We start from the raw sequence: 21,895 nt of genomic DNA on the forward strand, positions 1-21,895 counted from the left end.
AAAACCTAGGTCCCATGTGGAGCAGTTAGCAGTTGAATCCCACGGCAACCAGAGGACAAAGGTCATGCTTCACATAGAAGAACGGCCTGTGCACTAAGCTTCCAGATTAATGGCCAGCAGAACTGTAGATGATATATATCGCGGGCTACACCCAACCTATCCCACATATTCCTCCATTGTATCTGGAGACCTAAGCACGACCACAATCACGTCGCCATAGCCTAAAATGCCAACTCCTTGTTGACCAAGTGCGTTTGATCCCATTCCTCAGCGGGAAACAACCCAGGATCGATATCGGTAAATATACCTACTCCGGAGAGGTTTTAGGTTGTTTCGCACATACACTTCGCTATTGTCGGGGTGATTGAAGCTACGTGCAACCCTGCCTCTTTTTTTTTTATTTGTATTTTAATTTTAATTTTTTTGTGCTTTCCTTCTAACCCCGCGACGGAGCTGGTCAGGAGTAAAATCGGGGAGAATGGAAACACCGCATGCTCCACTCACACACACGCAAAACGTACATTCTATTGGAAAACGGTGATCTGAGCCCTTCTTCCCTTCTTCTTTTCCTGGACAAAAGGAACCCTAGAAGGGAAAAAGAAGTGATAAATAAGAAAAGCTCGTGGATACACACAGAGACTTACGTATTCGTCACACACACACACATACACACACACACACAAAACACCCTTTACAAAGGCTGCATCCAAGCCGTATTCTGGAAATAATCCGACATGCCCGGCTCATGCAGATACAACTCACGCCACTCGTCCTCCATATCAGTCAGGTCCTCCATGACAATTGGCCTGACCTGTTCTGAGTCACCGAATGAGAAGAGCTGTCTCCAATCCGACTGGCCACTGGGCTCATTTTGGCGGTTTTCCGGTTCCAAATGGTCAACTGTATATGGTTGCTGTTGTTGCTGTTGCTGGTTGTAGTTGTGGTTGTGGCCGGGCCCAGTCAACCACGGCTTGGCACGGTCTTCGAACTGCGGGCCTCCACTGAACCAAATGCTATGATGTGACGGGGTTGGTTGGTCTGGCACTGGTGGTGTGGTTTGATCCGTGTACTTTCGTGGGTGGTGATCCCCCTCTCTAGATTTATAGGTTGAATCCCTTGTCTTGACGTCTTCGATGTCACGCTGCAGGCGCTTGGAGCTTTCGAAAATCCGCAGGATGGTTTCAGCATCCAGCCAGTATTGCGCGTGGATACGAAGCGAGGTTAGGGTTGAGTCGAATCGGCGAAGACCATTGATGGCCAGGACAGGGTTTGAGAATCTCAGTTCCACTCGCACCTGGATCATCGCTGTGAAGAGAGCGTTGACTGAGGATATCCACAAATATTTGAGCCTGTCCTTTTCTCTAAGATCTTCAAAGATGGAGACAATGACACCAGCCGCTGCGCTGCATATCTCAGCATCGTTGGGGCCGTAGTCATCCGAATAAGCGGAGGCTCGAGGATGTGGGCGGTGGAGTAAAATCAGGAAATTATTATAAGTCAGATGGAGCGACGCAGGCCACGAGCCGGACTCTGCTGTAGACATCCGAACTGAATCAGGGAGCATAAGTGACCAGTTCGCAAGGGCTCTATCTGCTTCGCTAAGCACAGCTTTTCGCCTTTCGGGACTAACCCGCAAACCAAATCTTTCCTTCATTATGTATGAAATCAAAGTGCAAAGTTTGGTATAATGTATGACGTAATCGATCTGAACTCCGCGCCCACACCCTTCAAAATCAGCCGCAGTAAGGTCCTGCACGTCGGAATCCTCTAAGTTGCTATATGTTAGGTTTCACATTCGTCAGCGAACTTACAAATGTCGAAATTCTGGTGGGTGGGACTGAAGTACTCACACAGCCTGTGGCCTCCCATATAACAGAGATACCATGACGTCGAACTGAACTAATATCCACCAAACCCGCCGCCACATACGCTTATCAGCCGATACCATCCTGCTAGAAGCTGCGTTGCGATGCATCCCAAGACCAGTTGCGATTCTCGCTGCGACGCCCACCCAGTAGTGCGAATTTGCAGCAACATCGTCATCAACCGGATCTGAGTACCATGTGAGAAGCAGGGCTGCTTGTACCAGGATATCTCTGTTGCGCTCAACCCGCGCATCAAATAATATTTTTGCCCGACGGAAAAAGGATGCCTTGAGAGAATCGCGTAGAGGGCGGGGATATGAGACATGGGCTCCGACAAGGAGAATTGCTTGGAGGATCAACAGGGAAGTGGGATCTGCAGGATCTCGGCTTCTATACTGTGCCGTGAATACGTCCTCTTCGATTATAGGACAGCCGGGGTTGACGTGGGTGAAGTACGCCTCTACCAACTCATCTGCGAGCTGCTGTTCGGGGAGGACGAAAGCCTCTCTTGGAATTTGCTCTAATCTATTCTTCACGCAGTATTTTGAAATCTCATTGGCGGGGAAATGGTAGACCTCGTCATTCCGGTCGCCGTGCTGTTGCCGAAATAAGAAATTCATGTTCGACACATCCTGCCCAACATATATTACCCGGACATTCTTTTGTATTGAGCGATGATGGTCTTCCTCGTCCAGGATCTGAATGAGGTGTCGTTCTAGTCGACGAGTATCATCCTCGTCGCCTTGTGAATCTGGGGATATCGCTTCTGCAAAAGATTGCGGGGCAAGGTGCTCCGGTTTGGGTCCACTTGGTCTTGTTGACAAAGCGTTCGGGGAGGATGGGGTCGAGGCAGAAAGGGAGGGGTTGCTCAGGGGGGGATTCGAGAATCCAATTGCACCGGCACCATTTGCAGGAGGCAAGGGAGCGCATCGGATGGGAATTGGATGGCGAAGGGAGTGGGAAAGTGTACGTTTCTTTTTCTCATGGATTCGACAATCGCTTTTACCGGAGGAGCGACAGTTGGAACAAGGTATACCAACGTTCCGCGCATCGCAGCGCACTTTCCTTTGATGGCAATGAATGCAAGCAGCTGGACCTACGACGCTGTAAGAAAAATGCACAAACATAATTGCACGAGGGAGAGCCAAAAAAAAAAAAAAAAAAAAAAAAAATTTATCCAGGGATTGTGGTTGATCAGAGCAGGGAACATACGCTTTCGCTTCAGGGGCCCCTCAGGTGCCGCTTGGGGGTTGTCGTCGTTGGAAGACATGAGAGAACACGCACAAGGGGGCAATACATGTTCCAGTGAGTTGATAATGCTCCCAGAATTGCGTGTTCAATGGGCTATTCCGTCGTACCTGGACATCGTGGAGGGAGAAAGGAAGGGAAACACAGCGGAAACACAGATTACTTCACATATTTCGACTTGCGGGTTTTCAGGGTTTGGCCGGGTTGCTGCAGGCTCACGTGAAAGCTGATAAGATTTCCAGAAGCCCCCATTTTTTGGGGGGAACTAACTAACTCTGGAGCTTAGTGATCTCGCCCGGCATTACTAAAATCCGCTGCAATTATTAATAGGAATAAACAAATATAGAATTTTGATAATGATAGGATCTGGGGCGTCAGCAATTTGAGAATCCTATTCCTATCCATGTTGCTTGCTGCTGTGTATATGTATGTACAGAACGGCACATGCATGCCGGGTTGAAGAACTTCGTCGTAACCAAAAGCACAGGTCGAATGGTTCCGGGTTCTTGCGTGTCTGTCATTGAACCAAAACCAAAGCTGTAAACGGTTCCTGGAGCTTAAATATTAACTCTCAAAATGGAAATTTTTGCCTTGGGGGAATGCAGCGCCATTGGGGCAATCAAACCTCTGTCTAATAAATTTATTTCATTCAAGGAGCCAACAAACATCCCCTCGGCAGGTTCTTAACTTTGGTACTTGTTGCCTCGCTCTCGTCGGGATATGAGGCTACCACCAAAATGTGCCTGCGTTAAAGCCCAAGCAATAAAATTAAATTAAATAAATTAAAATAAATTAAAAATTAAAAATTAACAAAAAAAAAATTAAAAAAAAAAAAAAATTAAAAAAACTGAAGCGCCGCAAATTGCCACCCCTAGCCTTATCGAAGCGCAATTATAAATTCTCCCCCGCGTGGTATCAGACTCATGGCCCATCTTCTCGTGTTGATAGCTTAATTGCTTCACCCTCCCAAACATTCAAGGTTCGCGGGGGGCTTTCTGGTCAATATTGCTGTGGAACGGTTCCTTGGCTGGCCTTGTTGCAATCGAGTGTATGGCACCCACCGAGTCATCGACCTGCCCATGTATAACTGACACCCACCCCCCCCCCCCCCCCCCCCCACTCAGCAGAGGCCAAAGTGTGGGGTAGATGGAATCTCCTACAAAACACCCTGGAACTACCATGCCTAGCCATGCGTGGCATGCAGCCGCGCCGGGACACCCTGGACACATCGCACCTGGTGATCAAGGTTAAAATCCTAGTTGCTTTTGCGGGGCACTACAACGAACGGGCAAAAGTGTGCTCAATCACAGATTATTGAGGCAGGGCACCATCTAAATGAGTCCAGAGCGATTGAGAGAAGGATAACGAGAAGAGGAGAGAAGAAGAAAAGTAGGTGAAATGACAGGTAAAAAGGAGAAGAGAGACTGGCAATGTCTGGTTTGACTGCTCTCTAACCCAGCATTATCCAGACGCAGGAATAATATCCCTGCTCAACAGGCCCCGTCTATGAAAATGGCGTGGCCCAGATAACTATGCATCGTTATGGTGAAACGACCCTGGTCCCTTTCTCCTCGAATGGGGCTTCTGGAACTATTATTAATAATGGAAACCCTTTTTGATGTAAAAATGACCAACTAACTAGTTATCTCTTATGCTCCATGATGTAAATAGATTGACGGTCACATTGACAAGACAAACAGAACTTGCTTGATGCTTGTATTTTTTTTTCTTTTTTTTTTTCTTTTTATTTTATTTTATTTTATTTTATTTTATTTTTTTTGATTTAGTTTCGGCTCTCGCACTCTTTGTAATCTCGGGAGCAATGCAATCTAGTGCTTGTAGGTTAATGAGATAGATATCTTGAAAGTTAGAGCAATCTGGACGCGCTGGAATAGGCAGTTCGGGAGCAAATAGGGAAAGCCAATGCTTATCTTTGGCGGTTGTCGCAGTCCTCACTTCACGGGACAAACCATGATGAATTCAGTTCAATTCTGGGATGGTTGGGGTTGGCTATTTGGGGTTTTCGTCGGCGGTTGGGAACTTTGACCCGAGTGACCCGTTGGTCGGTTGCTTGGATCGGGCAAACCCTATCTCCGTCAACAAACTAAACTGTTAACTCTCTGGCTGCCGCCGACAAGACTTTTGCCCCCTCCCCCACACTATGTTTTCTTAGTCGGGCAAACAACCTCCTCTCTCTCTTCACTCTGTAGTTACATCCAATCCCCTTCACAACACTTCACCGTCCACGGGCAGTATTTATCTGGTAAACTTCCCGTGAGCTGTTTGCTAGGTGGAGGTTTCTTCTTCATGGCAAACTTGTCAGAGGGTGCGCGACCAGGAGTTAGTTAACAGGTTTAAGAAGAAAACACAAACAATAATAACTCGTATAGTTAAACCGTTCATCCGTTCCGAAGGTTGTCCGAACCGCCGCCAGCTCAACCTCTCCGAATATTCCGCCGTATTTCTCACCAAGCGCCCTGCCCTTGTTTGTTCCTCGGCTTGGAAAGTCTTTCCCAGTCCCCTTGACTCATAGCAGATAAGAAAACCCGGTGCTATTCCGGCATATATAACTAATCAAACCTCTGCTTATCTCATCTGATAAGATAAACTTAGGTAACTAGTTGGTTAAAGTAGTTGATGTGTATTTAAAAAGGCAACTTGGAACAAGAACACTCATTCGACTCACAGGCAACTCCTACATCAGTCGCTTAAATCTAGAATCCCAAAGAAGGGCCATGTCTCCTCCGAGCGCAGTTGATCCCCAGATCATCACCAATGCAAATCCGCCGGAGCCATTGACGGTTGCTGATGTGCCAGCCCGGCGTGCCAAAACCAAGGTGCCCACCGGCGTGGCAGCAAATTCAGAGAGTGATATGTTCAAGAGCGCTGTAAATATCTATCTTTTCCTTTCCCCACACTTTATATGTATTGATGGGGGAGATAGAAGAAGCATGCAATTGAATGCGGGATAGTCTGGAAGTGGACATGATAATCTTCAAGGGAGAGTTCAAAGGGAAACGGGCAAATATTGACCACACCTCTTTAGGCATGTTTCACTAAACCAAAAGCAAAACGCTTCGAACGTGAGTCCGACACCTACCATGTATTATTGACAATGCTTTTCGTGGTTTCAATTTATTTATTTATTTATTTATTTATTTATTTATTTATTTTTCTTTTTTGTTGGATTAACATGATGGTGCTGTTTCTCTCCTGCAGACCTGCTATCCGCTGAAAGCAAATCTCGAAAGGTAAATTTAAAAGATAGTTGTATTTCCAACGTTTATCCCTTTTTCCCAACTGTGAAATCTAACTAACCCTGCATGGATAGGGCTCGTCATTGAAACAAGCTGCTAAATACCTTGATAAGCCTGGTACGTCCTGGGAGAGCTGCTGTGCTTGCTCTTTTGCGGCATCATTTCCCCATCTCCCCTGATGTTGAATATCAGATCAATGTTAAATATCCAACAATTAGGCCTTATTTCCTTGGGCGGAGGACTTCCATCGTGCGAATATTTCCCGTTTGAGTCCATCTCCATTAAAGTTCCAACCCCACCGCATTTCTCCGAAGAAGAAACGGTAAAGACGGGAACAGTTGTGACGTCTGCAAAGTATGATATAAGGAATGGAAAGAGTGACTTAGGTTTGTTTGCTGCCATGTCCCTTGACAAGGCCGTTCGCTAACTGAACCTCTCTCTTTAGATCTGGAGATTTCTCTGAATTATGGTCAGTCAAATGGTACGGCGCCAATGATGCGTTTCGTCACCGAGCATACTGAGGTAAATTCCAGCTGAAAAATGAAAGAAAAAAAAAGAAAAAGAAAAAGAAAAATAAAAAGAAAAAGCCCGTTCAGCTCGTTGAGCATGATACAGAGAATCAGAGAGACAAAATATCTAAGTACAGAGGTAGATCGTCCACCACCCTCCATACTCCGACTGGCAGTGCAGCTTGACAGCTGGAAGCACCTCCTCCTGGGACATGGCATTGCGCATGTTCTGCGAGCGGGGTGACTACATCCTCGCAGAAGAGTACACCTTTGCCACAGCACTGGAAGCCGCGTCTGCCCTGGGTGTGCGTGCCGCCGCCGTTAAGATGGATGACCAGGGCATGCTCCCGGACTCTCTGGACGAGGTAATGACCAACTGGGATGCAGCGGCAAGGGGCGCCCGCAAACCCCATCTCCTCTACATAGTCCCCTCAGGCCAGAACCCGACAGGCACCACGCATGGCCCGGAGAGGAGAAAGGAGATCTACAAGGTTGCGCAGAAGCATGATATTTTCATCGTGGAGGATGAGCCGTACTATTTCCTGCAGATGCAGCCGTATAAGGGCGTTGACACGCCGCCCGATGCACCGCCGGCGTCGTATGAGGCGTTCATTAAGTCGCTCATCCCTTCTTATCTGAGCATCGATGTTGATGGGCGCGTGTTGCGATTGGAGTCCTTTTCCAAGGTCATCTCGCCTGGCTCGCGGATGGGCTGGATCGTCGGCACGGCGGAGATTGTGGAACGGTATACGAGGCATTCCGAGGTTTCTACGCAGAATCCCAGTGGCATGTCGCAGATTATCCTGTTCAAGCTCCTGGATGAGAGCTGGGGGCATGCGGGGTATTTTGATTGGCTGATTAATTTGCGAATGGAGTATACTGCGCGGAGGAACACCATGCTGGATGCGTGCGAGAAGTATCTTCCGAAATCCATTGCTAGTTGGAATCCCCCTGCTGCTGGGATGTTTGTACGTTTGAACCACTTCCCTTCCCCTGGTTAACTGTCCTCCTATCTGTGTGAAATTTGTGGAATGCTGGGGAGCGGGGATCAAAAACAAAACTAGTGTCCTAACCTTTCCTTTTCGCATATAGCACTGGATCAAAGTCGACTGGAAAAGGCACCCAGGAGTCCGCGAGGGCAAAGACCACGCCGCTATCGAAAACGCGATTTTCAAAGCCACCATTGAAGAGGGCGCGCTTGTCTCCGCTGGCAGTTGGTTTGTGGCAGACAGTTCCATTCCACAGACGGACATGTTCTTCAGAGCCACATACGCTGCAGCCCCGGGCGATAAGATCGAAGAAGCCATTCGAAGGATTGGTGTGGCGCTGAGATCTGAGTTCAGGTTGGATTGAAAATTCTCTCTTTCCAATATGGCCTGAGCGGTGATATCTTGTGTTATCCCCGACGCACCGAGTAGAGAGAAGTGGTTGTGTTGCTTTATTCTATATTTTTTGACTCGATTTTTGTGAATAGTTATTCAGAAATATTTACTAGAATTACTTTAGTTCGACTCATGACATAGTATACGCTTCGCATAGGGCTAATATACATCCTATAATTTGACTTGCATGGATATTGAATTAAAATATTGCTTTTGAGACATAGCTGACCGTGCCCGAATGCTTCACTGGAATGAATATTGAACAGCTGGGAATGCTCGTTCCTCTTTAAATGCAGCCCTGCTTAAGCGCATTACACAATATCTTCTCAATCATGTCCAACCCCCCAAAATTAACAAAACCACATCCACACTACAAACAAACAAACAAACAAACAAACATAATAATAATAATAATAATAATAGTACCCCTCCATCACCCCCAACACTACAACTCTACCCCCTCACTTCCCTGCCCCAGTCGTATCCCTCACAGTCCCACCCAACCCCTTTGTCGTCTGGCCAACCCCCTGCGTCACATCGCCAAGCGTATTTCCGACCCCTTTCTCAGCAGCCCCGACCGTATCTCCGACAGTGCCGAGCGTGCCACCCACGAGCCCGCCGGCGGTTTTCGTCACGCCGCCGAGAAGGCCGTCGTCGCCCCCTAGGAGGCCACCGCCGTTGGCGGGTTGGGCTTGGACTTGAGGTTGTGTCTGGCCCTGTGGTTGTTGGGCTTGGCCTTGGGATTGTGGGTAGACTTCGGTTTGGTTGAAGGATGGGATGTGATCGGCCATTTTGATTGTAGGGTTGAGAAATTGGCTGTTGCAGTCTTATTGTCTTATTGTTGAAGTGGAGAAATTCGTGTGTTTGTGTAATATTCTTGAGGGGTATATTTGAAGGAGAGGAAATTATTCTTTAGTTTTACAAAAATAATAATAATAATAATAATAATAATAATAATAATAAAACAGCTGAAATGAAGGAATTGGGAGCGCTGGCTGCCATTTTATAATTCAAGAGTTAACCTTCAGTTCATGTCATCCGCAGGCTGCAGGGAGCAATTGACGTCATTTAGTAGGGCAGTAATTCCTGTTTTCATTTACATCTATCCATCGTGGCAATGGGTAGGACTGATGGAGATGGGCATCTCCCTGTCGTTGGGCCCTTTTTCCATTCATGGTCCGTTGTGCTTGTGCTTCCAAAGTTCTGAGAATTCTTGGACAGATGACGTTGAAGGCTTTGAAGGCTTTGAAGGCTTTGAAGGCCCGGCGGTGGGCTTATGTCAGGGCAGCTTGGCCAGCTAACCAAGTCCGGGTAATTTCCCCGAGCCTTTTGGAGAAGGATGAAACAAAACGTTATCCACGAGCTATGAAAGTTACGGATTAACTTGGCCGCGGGCTGTTTCAACGACGATAGAAGAGAGGGATAAGTTCGTTGTTTCAGGGGGAGTTTGGAAACGACAGGAGTGCAGTTCCATTTTCTCATTCCTTTTCGTCAGGTTCCCTTTCCGATTTCCATTTTCAAGAAGGTAACTAGGTGGAAGGGAAGCCATTGTCCCTATTTTCCATTTCATTCCGTGCAGCGTGTCCCCTCCCCTTTGACGCCACTGACAGCATCATATCTGACAGCTGAAATGGTTATCAACCTGGCAACTCTATCCACTTCCCCTCCCTGATGCAATTTTGATTCACTCTAACAGTCCAATTACCCTAAGATATGCATAGGCTGAGCTCCCTCCTGGGGTATTTGGTCTGCAAGGACTGTTGCTGGCTGAGGTTTTCCCTTCACTTTGTTGATCTTCTTTTCCCATTGGATACACGACCAGCTATTTCTTTATATCCTATGCCAATTATATAAAATAAAATAAAATAAATTCAGCACGATAGAAATGGTCTTTTGTCTTGCTGCGCCACGGCCGTCAGGCCCTGACCAAAGTGCAAGGTCTGGTAAGCTTGGTTCGGGGGGATATGACCTCTATGAGAGGTCCCAAGGTACACCTGAAGTGGAACGAGTTAAGGGGTGCGAGCTCACTACGAATCAAGATCCGGCAGCGCAACAGTAGTCTGCAGCACCATATAGGAAGCAGTAAGGATATGAGGCATTCATCATCTGTTACATACATGGCTGACCTGGAACTTGCGATCCTACCGAAAGAAGTTGAACCATCTTGTCGTTACGTTCATGGTGGAAGGGGACGGGGACCAGCGTTCATTGGCCTCACGTTGCTGGCTCGTAGATTGGCAACGCCTTTCGAGAATTAAATATGTTCGCAGTCCAGAACCCAGAGGTATGGAGATATCGAAATGCAATGGTATGAGAAAAGAAAGGCCCATCATCATCGTTTGTGTGCCTCAAGTCTCGTAGCAACTATGTCCATCACACGTGGAAATTGATAAAAATATCACGCCTTCCTGCCTCTCAAGGGGAGACTCAAGGGCAACTCTGGCGGACAAAGGATCTATTTCACTATTTCATGGACTGAAGACTTGTCGAAGCAGAACATGCTAAGATTGCGGAGACTCCTCAACGTAACTACATGTTGGCGTGGGGTAACTATTGATAAGACGGATCGCAGGTTGCCCTGGACCTCGCGCACTTTTCCCAACCGTAAAGGACACGATTGTAGCCTAGAGGAATATCAATGTTATATTCTCTATTCTTCATTCGTTGAGATATATCCATAAAATCAAGCTGTAGAAATTCCATATTTGAAGACAACCCTGACTGGGAGGTGTTGAGGATCACGTGGATGGAAATTTAGGCTCAAAACAGCGTTGAAACAAGAGAATGGTTCTCTTCCCAACTTCACCTATATATATATATATATATCTCCATCTCCCAACTCTCCTCTGGTAAGTCGACATTTTTCTCATATTTTGACATCGAGAAGCAGCGAAATTCCCCCCACCTTTTGGCTTTGATTAAATTTGCGTCATGTATCCCTAGGTACACCTCCTTTCGACGCAGTCGGGGACTCTGCTTAAATTGAAACCTTAATCCCCCCTGGCGCCTCTGCCTGTTTTCTGGAGACATTTTGCCCATTAAACTTGATATGAATGTTGGGCCGCTCAACATACCTTTTTGTTTCTTATTCTCATATTGCGTCTATTTCCATTTCAATGGTAGTTTTGTCATTGCAGCACTGACTGACACCCTTACACACTTGGTGTTAGCAGATTTCCCATTCCCCTTTGTATGGGCACAATACAGGGACACAGTCACTCTCTCATGGCTCTGCTTTGTCTTGCCCTCTAGAACTGAGACTCCATTAGCAAGTGTTGCTGCTGAGGATTGAGGACTTCCTCTTGTTCTTCCTCTCCTTCATACCCATCAACCTGGGAGTGATATTGCACCAGGTTGTCCTGTAGTACTAGATACTCAGACAAAGATTCACTTGTGATTAAAGTAACATCCCTCCCTCCCACAGTCACAGTCTGCTGCAGACAAACTCTCCTCTGTTGACAGATAAATTGCTGTTCTTCCTCCCTTACATAAGGTCAGCGCTGAGCACTGCACTAGCCCTCTTGTGTTCAGCGACGACTAAGCGCTGTGCAGTGCCCTACGGACACCACCCCATCAATCTGGGGTCCTGTTCTAGGTATCTCTCCTGTTTCCTCAATCCCCTGGGATTGCTCCAAGAGCTCTTGGATGCCTGCCTTGTAGAAGAATTGGATTAACCGTAGTAGGGTTTGCTTCAGAAAAACGCAGAAAAACAGCGTTCACCACCCGTCCGCCTGCCACTCTTCCAGTGGAGGTTCTGCAGGGGGTTGTCTTTCGAGGCTGTCAGTGTCCTGACCCAGGAGAGGTACCTGCATCCCCATCTTGGCGGATATATCACGTCGTCCTCGACTAGGCAAGAGGTGACCACCCGCTTCCTCCGTAAGTAGATTCATCTCCTTTTCCTCCCTCCTCGCCCTCTTTATCATCAACATCACCTCCTCCTTGATCCTTCTCGAGCACTCATCAAAGCTCTTTGCTTGGCCATTCATCCTTGGTTTCATCATCCATCATCCACCACCCTCCCCTCGTTTCGCACTTCTATGTCACATATCTCACTATCATGGCGTGCCACAACAGCCGTGCGCGGCGAAATGCTTTTTATGGGTTTGATTTTGTCCTTTTTTTGGTTCATTTTAGTCTATACCACTTGTTGTGCGTTTTATGAAAACTGACGCTTTGTATTTCATGTAGCGATCAACCTCGGTGTGGGCGAAATCGCGAACCCCATTGCGACCAGTTACAGGCCCGCGAAGGGAATACCTACTTTGTTCCTGACGCTGTCAAGGCCTCTCCCCCAGACGCCACTAGTGCTTATCAGGGACCCCTAAGATCTTCACAGCAACAGCTTGGAGAGGCTTTTCCTCGTTCGACTTCTTACTCCTCAAATACTTGGGAAGACGCTGGCGTCGGAGAGCCTGAGCCTTTTGACAGTGAGCAGCGGAGAGCAGAGAAGCGGAGAGCAAAAACCCTTGACGAAGTTGAAGAACGTCCTTTTCCGAGATTTCCTGAACAGCCTACCAATTTTGCCCCAAATCTTTGGCGAAGTGGACAAAGGTAGACGGAGTACTTCCTTTATCTGCTTCAGGGGCTTGGATGATTGTAAACCAGCTGACGTATCTTCGAATCAAGGCCACTAGAAACTAGTGAATCACTTGTTGAAGCCTTTCCGCCGTTTGATCCAGCACCTGGTAGTTCAGGATTTTACTACGAAGACGCACCCTATTTTGCTCAGTCGTCTCTTGATCCTGCCACAACTTCACCATTTTCATACCGCCCCGCTGAATCACCGGCTGCTGAAGCTTTTCCACTACCTGATCCAGCGCCTAGCAGTTCAGGGTTTTACTACGAAGACTCACCCTATTACAATCAACCCTCCCCCGGGGCTGCTCCAACATCTTACTCTTCACACAGTCCCGGTGTCGCTAATCAAACACCCCGCAGGCCTCCGCCACCTTCAGATCCAAACCCGCTATCTGATTATTCCACAAATCCTCCCAGATCAAACACATTCTCTCCGCGCTCACCAGTTTTATACAGCCACGCAGCTGTACTCTATCAACCACCTTCTGATTTACCCCGGCCTACTGACAAGCCTTTCTACGACCCATTCAATCAGCCCAAGGACGCCTATCAAAACCGCCCTGATACTCTGAACCAGCCCAAGCCATCGCTTGGTTTTCAATCCCCTCCCCATCCATTTGGTTCAAAGAATCATCCACTTAGGGCTCGGGGCAACACATTTGACGTAGAAAATCAACCATTCAGAGCCCGGGGCAACTCATTTGGCACAGAAAACCAACCCCCAAGGAACCCGTACAACAACCCTCCGCCTCCAACTAGGCGTCCTACATTAAATCCAACACGCGATCGTGCCAAGACCTTACCGAGCGCTCACGATTTCCAAACATTTGACAGGAGACACAATTTCAACCCTTTATATTTCTATCCGGGAAACGAACGTCGATATATAAATAACGATTCACAACTGGGTCCTTCAAAACCTCTCCCTCCCCCACCTCCACACCACCCACCGCCACCGCCACCGCTGCCACCCCACTTTAGGTCCCGTCGTTCAAAGATTTCCCGAGGCGGATGTTTATGAACCCAAAGAGCTATCCGCAAATATCTTAGCCACATGGGCAGGCGAACCTGCTGACTATAACGACCTTCTAAACTACTCCGTACGATATTCAAAGCTACCCTTTCAGTCAGCAGCCCCCAATCAAAAGAAAGCCTAGAAGAAGTATACGCATTGTCGAATCTCTGAAAAGAATTTTTTCTCCAAGACGAAAATCCAGCGTCACGGAATTTGCAGTTCTGCCAAAAATCCAGGTCGACGAATCTTGCTTCAGCGTACACAACAGGTGGATTGAAGGGGCGATCGACCATACGAACAAAATTTCTGAGAGGGGAACAAACCTACGTCCCACCATGGCTTCGACGTATCTTGACCCTTCATCGGCTATGGTGACAATCACCAAGCAGAAGGCTGAGGCTATGAGATTAGCGAAGGAGCAAGGGGCCGCTGTGAAGGAAATGTGTAGGAGAGCGAAATCGGATATGCCTCCTTATGTATTCGAGGAGCTTATTGGGAAGGGAGCTTATGGGAGAGTGTACAAGGGGTTCGTCAGCCCCAATTTTATGATTTTATTCTATTTCCCTTTTTCAGTTTGCCATTATTACTAACTTGGTTTCATATTAGTCGCCAAATCCATTCACAGAAGGTCGTGGCCATCAAAGTGCTAGAAATTGATACGGTTGATTACAAGTCCGTGCGAGATATGAAGGACGAATCGATCAAGGATTTCATCCATGAAACGAAAGTGATGATGCAGGTCAAGGAAGCCGGAGCTAAAAATATCAATATGCTCATTGAAGCTTTTTCGATCCATTCTCAGCTGTGGCTGGTTTGCGAGTATTGTCCCGGGGGAAGTGTGAAGACTTTGGTATGATTTGATATCCCCCTTTAATTCTCTCTTTTCTGTGAATGAATTCCCACCTGCACCATGAGCATATTTTCTTTTCTTTGCCCTTTTTTTTTCTTCCCCTGAAATCAGTTCATTCCTGGACTTGGTCTTCATTACTAACTGGATTATTAGATGCGAGCAATGGGCGATAAACTTGAAGAACGATTCATTATTCCAATTGCAAGAGAGCTCGCGGAAGGTCTCAAGGCCATCCACGACGCCGGCATTATCCATCGTGACATTAAAGGTTCGAGAAATCCTTCCTCTATATGACTTATATCTACGCAACACTGAACTAATAGTCACGTAGCGGCCAATGTCTTGATTCATGAGGAAGGCCGCTTGGAGATATGTGACTTCGGAGTGGCTGGTGTTCTCCAGAGCAAGGTGGACAAACGTACAACATGGATTGGGACTCCGCATTGGATGCCCCCTGAGATGTTTCCCATGAGGGGAGGAGGTGAGATGCATCAATATGGAAGTGAGGTGGGTGTATTTTACGTGATATAGCGTTACTTGCTTTATAGGATAGGGCTGACTCAAGTAGATTGATGTTTGGGCATACGGCTGTACCCTTTTCGAATGTGCTACGGGAAACCCACCCAATGCAACATTAAGAGAGAGGATGCAAATTGGACGTCAACTTAACAGATTCACACCGAGGTTAGAGGACGATAGCTTTACCGAAGGTTTACGCTCACTGGTATCATTTACACTGGATTCGGATCCTACAGTGCGCCCTACGATGGAAAAGATCCTCCAACATCACTACCTTGCTCACACAAGAGAATCCCACCCAACAACTTCGCTGAGAGAACTAGTGAAGATATATTACCAATGGGCTCAACGTGGCGGCCAGAGAATCTCCCTCTTTAATCCAGGAGGCGCCATTGCTTCTGAATTTCCTGGGGAAGAGGACTCAATTTACCAAGATGATTGGAACTTCAGCACCACTACTAGCTTTGAGAGAAGGTTCTCTCTGATAGATTTCGATCAGCTTTCTGCGTCACTGGCAGAGCTCGAGGATGAGATAACTCCCACTCCGCCCGAGCCACCAAGGGATGAGTATGATGACAGTAACGATGCCGATTTGACTGCACAGGAAAGAGCCAACTTTGACGAGCGGGTCAAGAGAGGCGCTGCGGCTATGGAGGGTATATTTAACGAAGATAAACCGGATTACAAATATGAGACGAAGAGGGATTTTGTCCCTGTGCAGCAGCAAAGATTTTCCTCCGACCTCCCTCTCAGAACTGACACTGACAGATCCTCTGTTACTTCTACTTTGATTGACCTCAACCTTGGCGACTATGAGTCTTCCCATTATGCAGCGGGCTCCGCGTCTAACAACCCCCGATTCCAGCTTGCAGATGCCAACACAATTCGAGCAAATCGATCAAGCAGCAAACTTACACGCAATTCAAACACGAGCAGCGACTCTAGCGACTACCAGCCAGCCCGCGGACCTCGCCCTCCGACGATGGAATGGACTTTCCCATCCTCAATGTCAGCGGATGCACATTACGACTTCAACCATGACGACGACAGTGGAAGCGGACAGCACCACTTCCAGCCACAACATCAAGAAAAACGAGATACCTGTGCCTGGACCTTCCCAATCATGACAACTGAGCCAGAGGAATCATCCGCACACGAGGAACCAGACCAATGGGGCAGCGGAGTCGCCTCATCCAATCGCCTCAGCCACGAGGACGAAATGGCAAAGCGCTTCCCAACCCTCCAGTGGTCGTCCAACAACCGGTCTATGGGCCTCGACGGTGCCTCAGACTCTCGGCCATCAACAGCAACGTCCTATCACTCCGCAACATCAGATGCAGACAACGACCCATTCAGATTCGATAGACCTGTCACCCCGCCCGCAGTCGAAGATACAGACGATCTCTCCTCCTCCTGCGACACGTTCCCCTCGATCACCGACTCAGCCATATTCACGGACTTCGACGCTGATACCGCCCCATCATCGCTGAACTACACTGCATACTCCCGAAACCACAGCCACAATAACCATCGTGACAACTGTGGCATGGGGAACAGTAACGGTTCACTCGCCGGACCCGGACCTGATCATGACACGGCGGTTGAGAATGGTGGGGTAGAAAGGTCCCAGTGTAGTGCAGAGCCTGATGCAGGGCATCTGGATTTCCCGCAGCCTGTCCCGCCGAGCATGGAGAGTTTGACAGAGGGTGCGAGTGATGAGGTCTTTGCGCGGGAGCTTACTAGGTTGCTGGGGGAATTCTTGAACGGGTTGGCGATTACGGGGCAGCGGCTTGTGAGGACTGAGGTTGGGAAGAGTAGGGAGGTAGGTGCGGATGTAAATGGAAATGGAATTGGAATTGGGAGTGACCATGAAGGAGGTCGTGGTCGTGGTCTTTGCCGTGGTGACAATGGTATTGGGCAACCTGGGCCTGGGCGCGAGGATTGAAGTGGAGTTCTTTTGCTCCTTCCGTGCGGATGATAGCGACGGAGAACTGTGGGAGACCGTGAGGTTGTTGTGTTCGTGGTTGTATTCGTGGTCTTGTGGTAAAGATGATCTCAGACGGTCTGGACCCGAACATGAGGATGATTTACGATGATGTTCATTTGTTTCCTGACTGTGGATTACGGCAACCTTTTGTTGTTTCTAGTTTTCTAGTTTTAGTTTTCCACATTTTACTTTTGCTGTTTCCTTTGTCTTTACAACGCGATGGTATGGATGATTATGGGAACGTGACTGTGAGGAGGCTATTATGGACACGGCGGCGGCGATGGCGTTTAAATACGGAGGATGATATGATTTCTAATGTTGTTTTAACTATTAGTTACAGAGATAGTTTATCCAGTTCCTGGGGGTTGATCTAAGACTTTTTTTGATCGAAACTGTGGATCTGAAAAAGACTCCCCCGTATATTATTTGTTGAGACTTTGTGTTTTCTTATATTTAGTGGCGCTGAAAATGGTTACAAATGAGCAAATATATCTTATCTACTACTTGACTCACTGCCAATGCGTGAATGACACCTATTTTCAGGTACGCGACGAGGACAATATACACATCCACGGCTTCGAATGATTTGCGTTCGATCGTTGTTTCTCTTCTGTGGTAACGAACGGAGCAGCCAACTCCACTTTGAGAGGTTCAACGTGCGGGGCTTAACCCATGCCCGCGCTCGACTTTGGGGCTCTGGCTTCGCGATACGCTCCGAAAGTCGGCCGAGCGTGACGGGAGACAACGCAAACCAGTCTATGACGCCACGAAGTTCTGTGCAGATATAACTATCTAGGTAACCAAATTAGGTTTGTCAATGTTAATGTTGCATGTATGACTGCCATATTTAGCTAATTAAGGAGCAGTCAGTGGTTAGTTATCTGAGCCTCTGCGATTTCGGCTTGAACAAACTTGGCAATTAATTCTCCAGGATCCTCAACCCCATGGTTGGTGGTCGGGGTCAATCCGCTGGCAGTAACAGCTATCACAGCGAATTCATCTCCGGGGGTGGCTTGGTAACCTTATCTTCCCATCGGACACATCTCTTCTGCATCGGACAAGGATGCCTGTACTCCGTGTAGAGAGAGACACGCAGCCTTTGCGGATCAACCGGGCAGTGAGTGAGTGTCACAAAAGGCCATCTATCTCCCTCCGACACCCAACCGGGCTTCCGAACCCCGAATCCCGGTGTCCCTCGCAATGACACCCCCAGTGTGTTTGAACTGACTCATTATTTCTCGGCGCCTGAGCAATCACGGGATACATGTGTACCTGCATATATGCCTCTTAATCCAGTTCTGAGTAGCATTGGAGTGGAGACGCTGCTGTGTCCTCCCGCGGGTTCAACGGCTACATGCGTATTCTCCTGTGGGTACATGTAACTGCAAGAGTGGGCGGTGGGTAATAATCTTCCCCCTGAGCGGGATCTCCATTTGTTTCGTGGAGTAGTTACATGCAAACGCAAGCATCTCTCCCTCTGTGTTTGAGAAAAGCCCAGCTCAAATGGGAGGTTTTTCCCTTCTGGTTAATGAACATTCATTATTTTGGCCCGTCACTTGGAGGTATCGTGTACTCCTTTTGCACATTCTCATGTAGGCTATTTTTATGTTACCCAATCCCGGGATAACTTCATTTCTTGGTTTAGTTATCTTCTGTATCTCTCTACCAGAGAGATCTCGAAAACTTAAGATTATCTACCCCTTTTCTTCTTAATCCTACTCGTTGGACCGCCTGGAGGTTCTAAAGTTTCCAAGTTTCGGGAGGGACCATGAGCCCGGAACCGAAGATAGATTTGAGAGGAAGAGAAAGCAAAACATGGCAGAGCATGGATTCAAGCACAAAGATTGATCAATCTAGAATCTGGAATCGAGATCTGATCGTGAAATGGACTCGATCTTCTCCTTTATCTCCGCGCGTTTTTTTGATTGTTTAAATATTAGTTGACTACTTCACAGGTAAGTTGTTGAATTGATATTATTCTCTTCACTTTTCCAAGTGGTTTTGAACTCTTTATGTCTCCTTTTTCTGCACCGCATCTGGATTGATTTGAGTGTTTATTCCGAATCACTAACATTTATTTCTATGCAGAACAGCAACGGAAACTCTTATTTTTCCTCCTTTTCCTCTTCCTCTTCTTCTTCTCCTTATTTTGTTTTTTTCTTCTTCTCTTTCTTTCTCTTTTTCTTCTTTTTCTTCTTCCTCTTTCTTTTTTTTTTTTTCTGTGCTTTTTTCTTTTTCCTATTTTTTTTTAATCAAAGAAACCTGAAATTAAGCTACAAGACATTTTGAATTTGAATATAACCTTAAGCTTCGGGATTTGTTTTGAGTCTGTTGTTTTTGCCTCTTGATATGTCATTCTATCATCTCATGCTTCAACATCAACAACGCACTACGTCGATTCTCTACCAGTTGAAGTCTTAGCTACTGCGCTGCTTGTGATCTTTTCTCTCATTCTTTTTTCTCACATGTTCTCTGTTATACTTTGCTTCATTTGTTGTTTTGTTTCGTCTAGCTGTTCGTAACAAACACAAGTTGCTATGCTGCTACCCTTGACTCTTTATTTATACAAATCTGCGTTGTGCAAATCCCTTCAAGGTCTTTGAGGTATCTTCATGTTCATACGTCCCCGCAACAATGGCGATCTCTGATACCCTCATGGTATACGGAAATATTGTCAATGCCCTCCAACCCTCCAACCCGTCAGAGCAATGGAAGGTTTCACTTCAGGAGGTCAAACTTCTCTATTTTCGGCGTCAATACAAGCAATGTGCTGCCAAATCTACAAAATTGCTCCGCGAAGTGGACCAGGTAAGCTTTTCTTTTTACTCTATCATCGAGATAAGAGCGGGGCATTTTATCTGATTAACCGGTATCTATAGCTTCAAGCGATCCACAAAGCATTCCTTCATTATTACTGTGCCATTTCATACGAAGCCCTGGGACGGGGAGCACACAATTACTCAAGCAACAAACTCCCGCTCCTCAATCTCGCCAGAGATAATTTCATGGCCTGCAAATCCTCTCTCGTAGCAGCCCTTCCAGGCTCCGATGAGAAGAAGAAACAACCTCAACTACCCCAACCACCGCCACCACGAATATCCAGCCAACGAAGACGCGAACACGCGTCAACGAACGACAAGCGGAAAACATATCCAGCAACGTCACCTATACAACTTCGTCGTGACACGCCCATCCTGATTGAAAATGAAACCAACATTGTAGCTCCCTTGCTGGAGCCAACTGAGCAGAAAACCGCCAGTCAGCATACCAGTGTCCCATCCGATAACACAGCGACGCATGCTGTGTCTCGGCACAGGAGAGACCTCATGCCTTCACCCCTTCGGATCCACAAAATCTGCAACAGTGAAATCTGCAACAGTGGTTTCCTCCATAACCAACTAATCGAATACAACCCACCTTCTTTACCCCCACCTACACGCCCACTACCCGAATTACCGCCGGAAGCCCATTACCGGACCCACTCCAGGGACCCCATATCTCTGGCCCCGCACCACCCAGATGCAGAATCAATTGTGTCGCTCTATGCCCCCCTCGAGCCTCAATTCTACAGACACTCAATTGATTCTTCCGCCACATCCGCCAGTAATACCGGCGCTGCACATAGAAGCAGAATCAACTCAACCCGTAGCCACTGCCAACAGCAGCAGCAATGGAACATCAATCGCATTTTCCCGCTCCCCGCCGACTCCCAACTCATCCCACTCATAACCTCCCTTTGTACTCAACTAGATGCAAATGTAAAATCCACCGGGGCCCTGATATCCAAAACCCTCGACCTCCAGCGCGTCCACAATGCCAAGAAAAGTAACCGCTTCGCCTCCTTCTGGAGCTTCACCCCTACATACGACGATCCAAATGACACCTCCACAAATACCAGTGAACCCCATCCCCATAATCACCAATTCCATGACTACACCCGCAACAACAGCACCACCCAACCCAGAACCAGCCACCCCTCCACCCCCTCCTCCACGCCTCCCCCCTTACCTATCCCCGGCCCAACCCCAACTGACACAATCCACACCACCACCACCACCACCATCCCATCTTCATCCCTGTCACCCTCCGATGAGACACGCGAGCAGCGCATTGCTCGCCTAAGAACTGATGGGTGGATGACAGTTGGCCTGCGATCAACGAAATGCGCCTGGAAAGGAACGGCGTATTATGAGCGCTTGTGCAATGAGGCACTGGCGGAGCTCTATGGGAATGGGAGGGCGGGATGAGGGTTGTTGGTGATTGGTGATGGGTTATGGGTAATGGGAAGATGTACATGTACACATGCATATCGACCTAGGATATAACTAACCTATGTATAAAACCGTCTGGGAAAGTTTTTTTTGTTTTTTTCTTTTTTTTTTTTTTTCTTCCCTTCTCCGTTTTCTGTTAACTGTCTCCACTCCTCCCCCTTTTTATATATTCATATCTCTTCACGTTATTCTCTACCAGTCCATTTTCTTTCCCCTTCCATTGGACCTTGACTTATTTCCTTTTTAATCTTTTTAGCTTCTTGTGGAATATCTTTTTTCTTTTTCTTTCTTTTTTTTTTTTTTTTTTTTTTTTTTTGATGCTCTGTTTATACGTTGATGTGTGTGTACGAGCTTAAAGTAGGTAGAATAATGGTATCGCATTTACTTTTCAATGGCTGAAATTTACTCCCCGGC

At 47.3% G+C, this 21,895-nt stretch overlaps 7 protein-coding genes across 7 annotated transcripts; 4 read left to right on the plus strand and 3 right to left on the minus strand.

Moving 5' to 3' along the window:
- Positions 1-691: 691 nt before the first annotated feature.
- Positions 692-3,135, minus strand: PADG_07645 (uncharacterized protein; the record flags this gene model as incomplete). Its single annotated transcript, XM_010764785.1, has 3 exons — positions 692-1,775; positions 1,851-2,961; positions 3,078-3,135. The coding sequence occupies 3 exons, from the start codon at positions 3,133-3,135 to the stop codon at positions 692-694; spliced, it is 2,253 nt and encodes a 750-aa protein (XP_010763087.1).
- Positions 3,136-5,848: 2,713 nt separating this feature from the next.
- Positions 5,849-8,232, plus strand: PADG_07646 (bifunctional 2-aminoadipate transaminase/aromatic-amino-acid:2-oxoglutarate transaminase; the record flags this gene model as incomplete). Its single annotated transcript, XM_010764786.1, has 8 exons — positions 5,849-6,001; positions 6,160-6,196; positions 6,333-6,364; positions 6,445-6,487; positions 6,589-6,756; positions 6,816-6,892; positions 7,023-7,847; positions 7,972-8,232. The coding sequence occupies 8 exons, from the start codon at positions 5,849-5,851 to the stop codon at positions 8,230-8,232; spliced, it is 1,596 nt and encodes a 531-aa protein (XP_010763088.1).
- A 490-nt stretch (positions 8,233-8,722) lies between these two features.
- Positions 8,723-9,052, minus strand: PADG_07647 (uncharacterized protein; the record flags this gene model as incomplete). Its single annotated transcript, XM_010764787.1, has 1 exon — positions 8,723-9,052. One exon carries the CDS (start codon positions 9,050-9,052, stop codon positions 8,723-8,725), a length of 330 nt encoding a protein of 109 aa, XP_010763089.1.
- A 382-nt stretch (positions 9,053-9,434) lies between these two features.
- PADG_07648 (uncharacterized protein) lies at positions 9,435-10,519 on the plus strand (the record flags this gene model as incomplete). The annotated part of the gene is made up of 2 exons (XM_010764689.1): positions 9,435-9,572; positions 10,145-10,519. 2 exons carry the CDS (start codon positions 9,435-9,437, stop codon positions 10,517-10,519), a joined length of 513 nt encoding a protein of 170 aa, XP_010762991.1.
- Positions 10,520-11,977: 1,458 nt separating this feature from the next.
- On the minus strand, positions 11,978-12,247 carry PADG_12330 (uncharacterized protein; the record flags this gene model as incomplete). Its single annotated transcript, XM_010764870.1, has 1 exon — positions 11,978-12,247. One exon carries the CDS (start codon positions 12,245-12,247, stop codon positions 11,978-11,980), a length of 270 nt encoding a protein of 89 aa, XP_010763172.1.
- Positions 12,248-12,318: 71 nt separating this feature from the next.
- PADG_12331 (STE/STE20/YSK protein kinase) lies at positions 12,319-17,168 on the plus strand (the record flags this gene model as incomplete). The annotated part of the gene is made up of 9 exons (XM_010764871.1): positions 12,319-12,362; positions 12,450-12,812; positions 12,888-13,747; positions 13,821-13,965; positions 14,045-14,380; positions 14,461-14,704; positions 14,858-14,972; positions 15,036-15,211; positions 15,273-17,168. The coding sequence occupies 9 exons, from the start codon at positions 12,319-12,321 to the stop codon at positions 17,166-17,168; spliced, it is 4,179 nt and encodes a 1,392-aa protein (XP_010763173.1).
- Positions 17,169-19,844: 2,676 nt separating this feature from the next.
- Positions 19,845-21,457, plus strand: PADG_07651 (uncharacterized protein; the record flags this gene model as incomplete). The annotated part of the gene is made up of 2 exons (XM_010764788.1): positions 19,845-20,018; positions 20,090-21,457. The coding sequence occupies 2 exons, from the start codon at positions 19,845-19,847 to the stop codon at positions 21,455-21,457; spliced, it is 1,542 nt and encodes a 513-aa protein (XP_010763090.1).
- Between the last annotated feature and the right edge of the window lie 438 nt (positions 21,458-21,895).

Source organism: Paracoccidioides brasiliensis (genome assembly GCF_000150735.1).
Source record: "Paracoccidioides brasiliensis Pb18 unplaced genomic scaffold supercont2.12, whole genome shotgun sequence".
Lineage (NCBI taxonomy): Eukaryota > Fungi > Ascomycota > Eurotiomycetes > Onygenales > Ajellomycetaceae > Paracoccidioides > Paracoccidioides brasiliensis.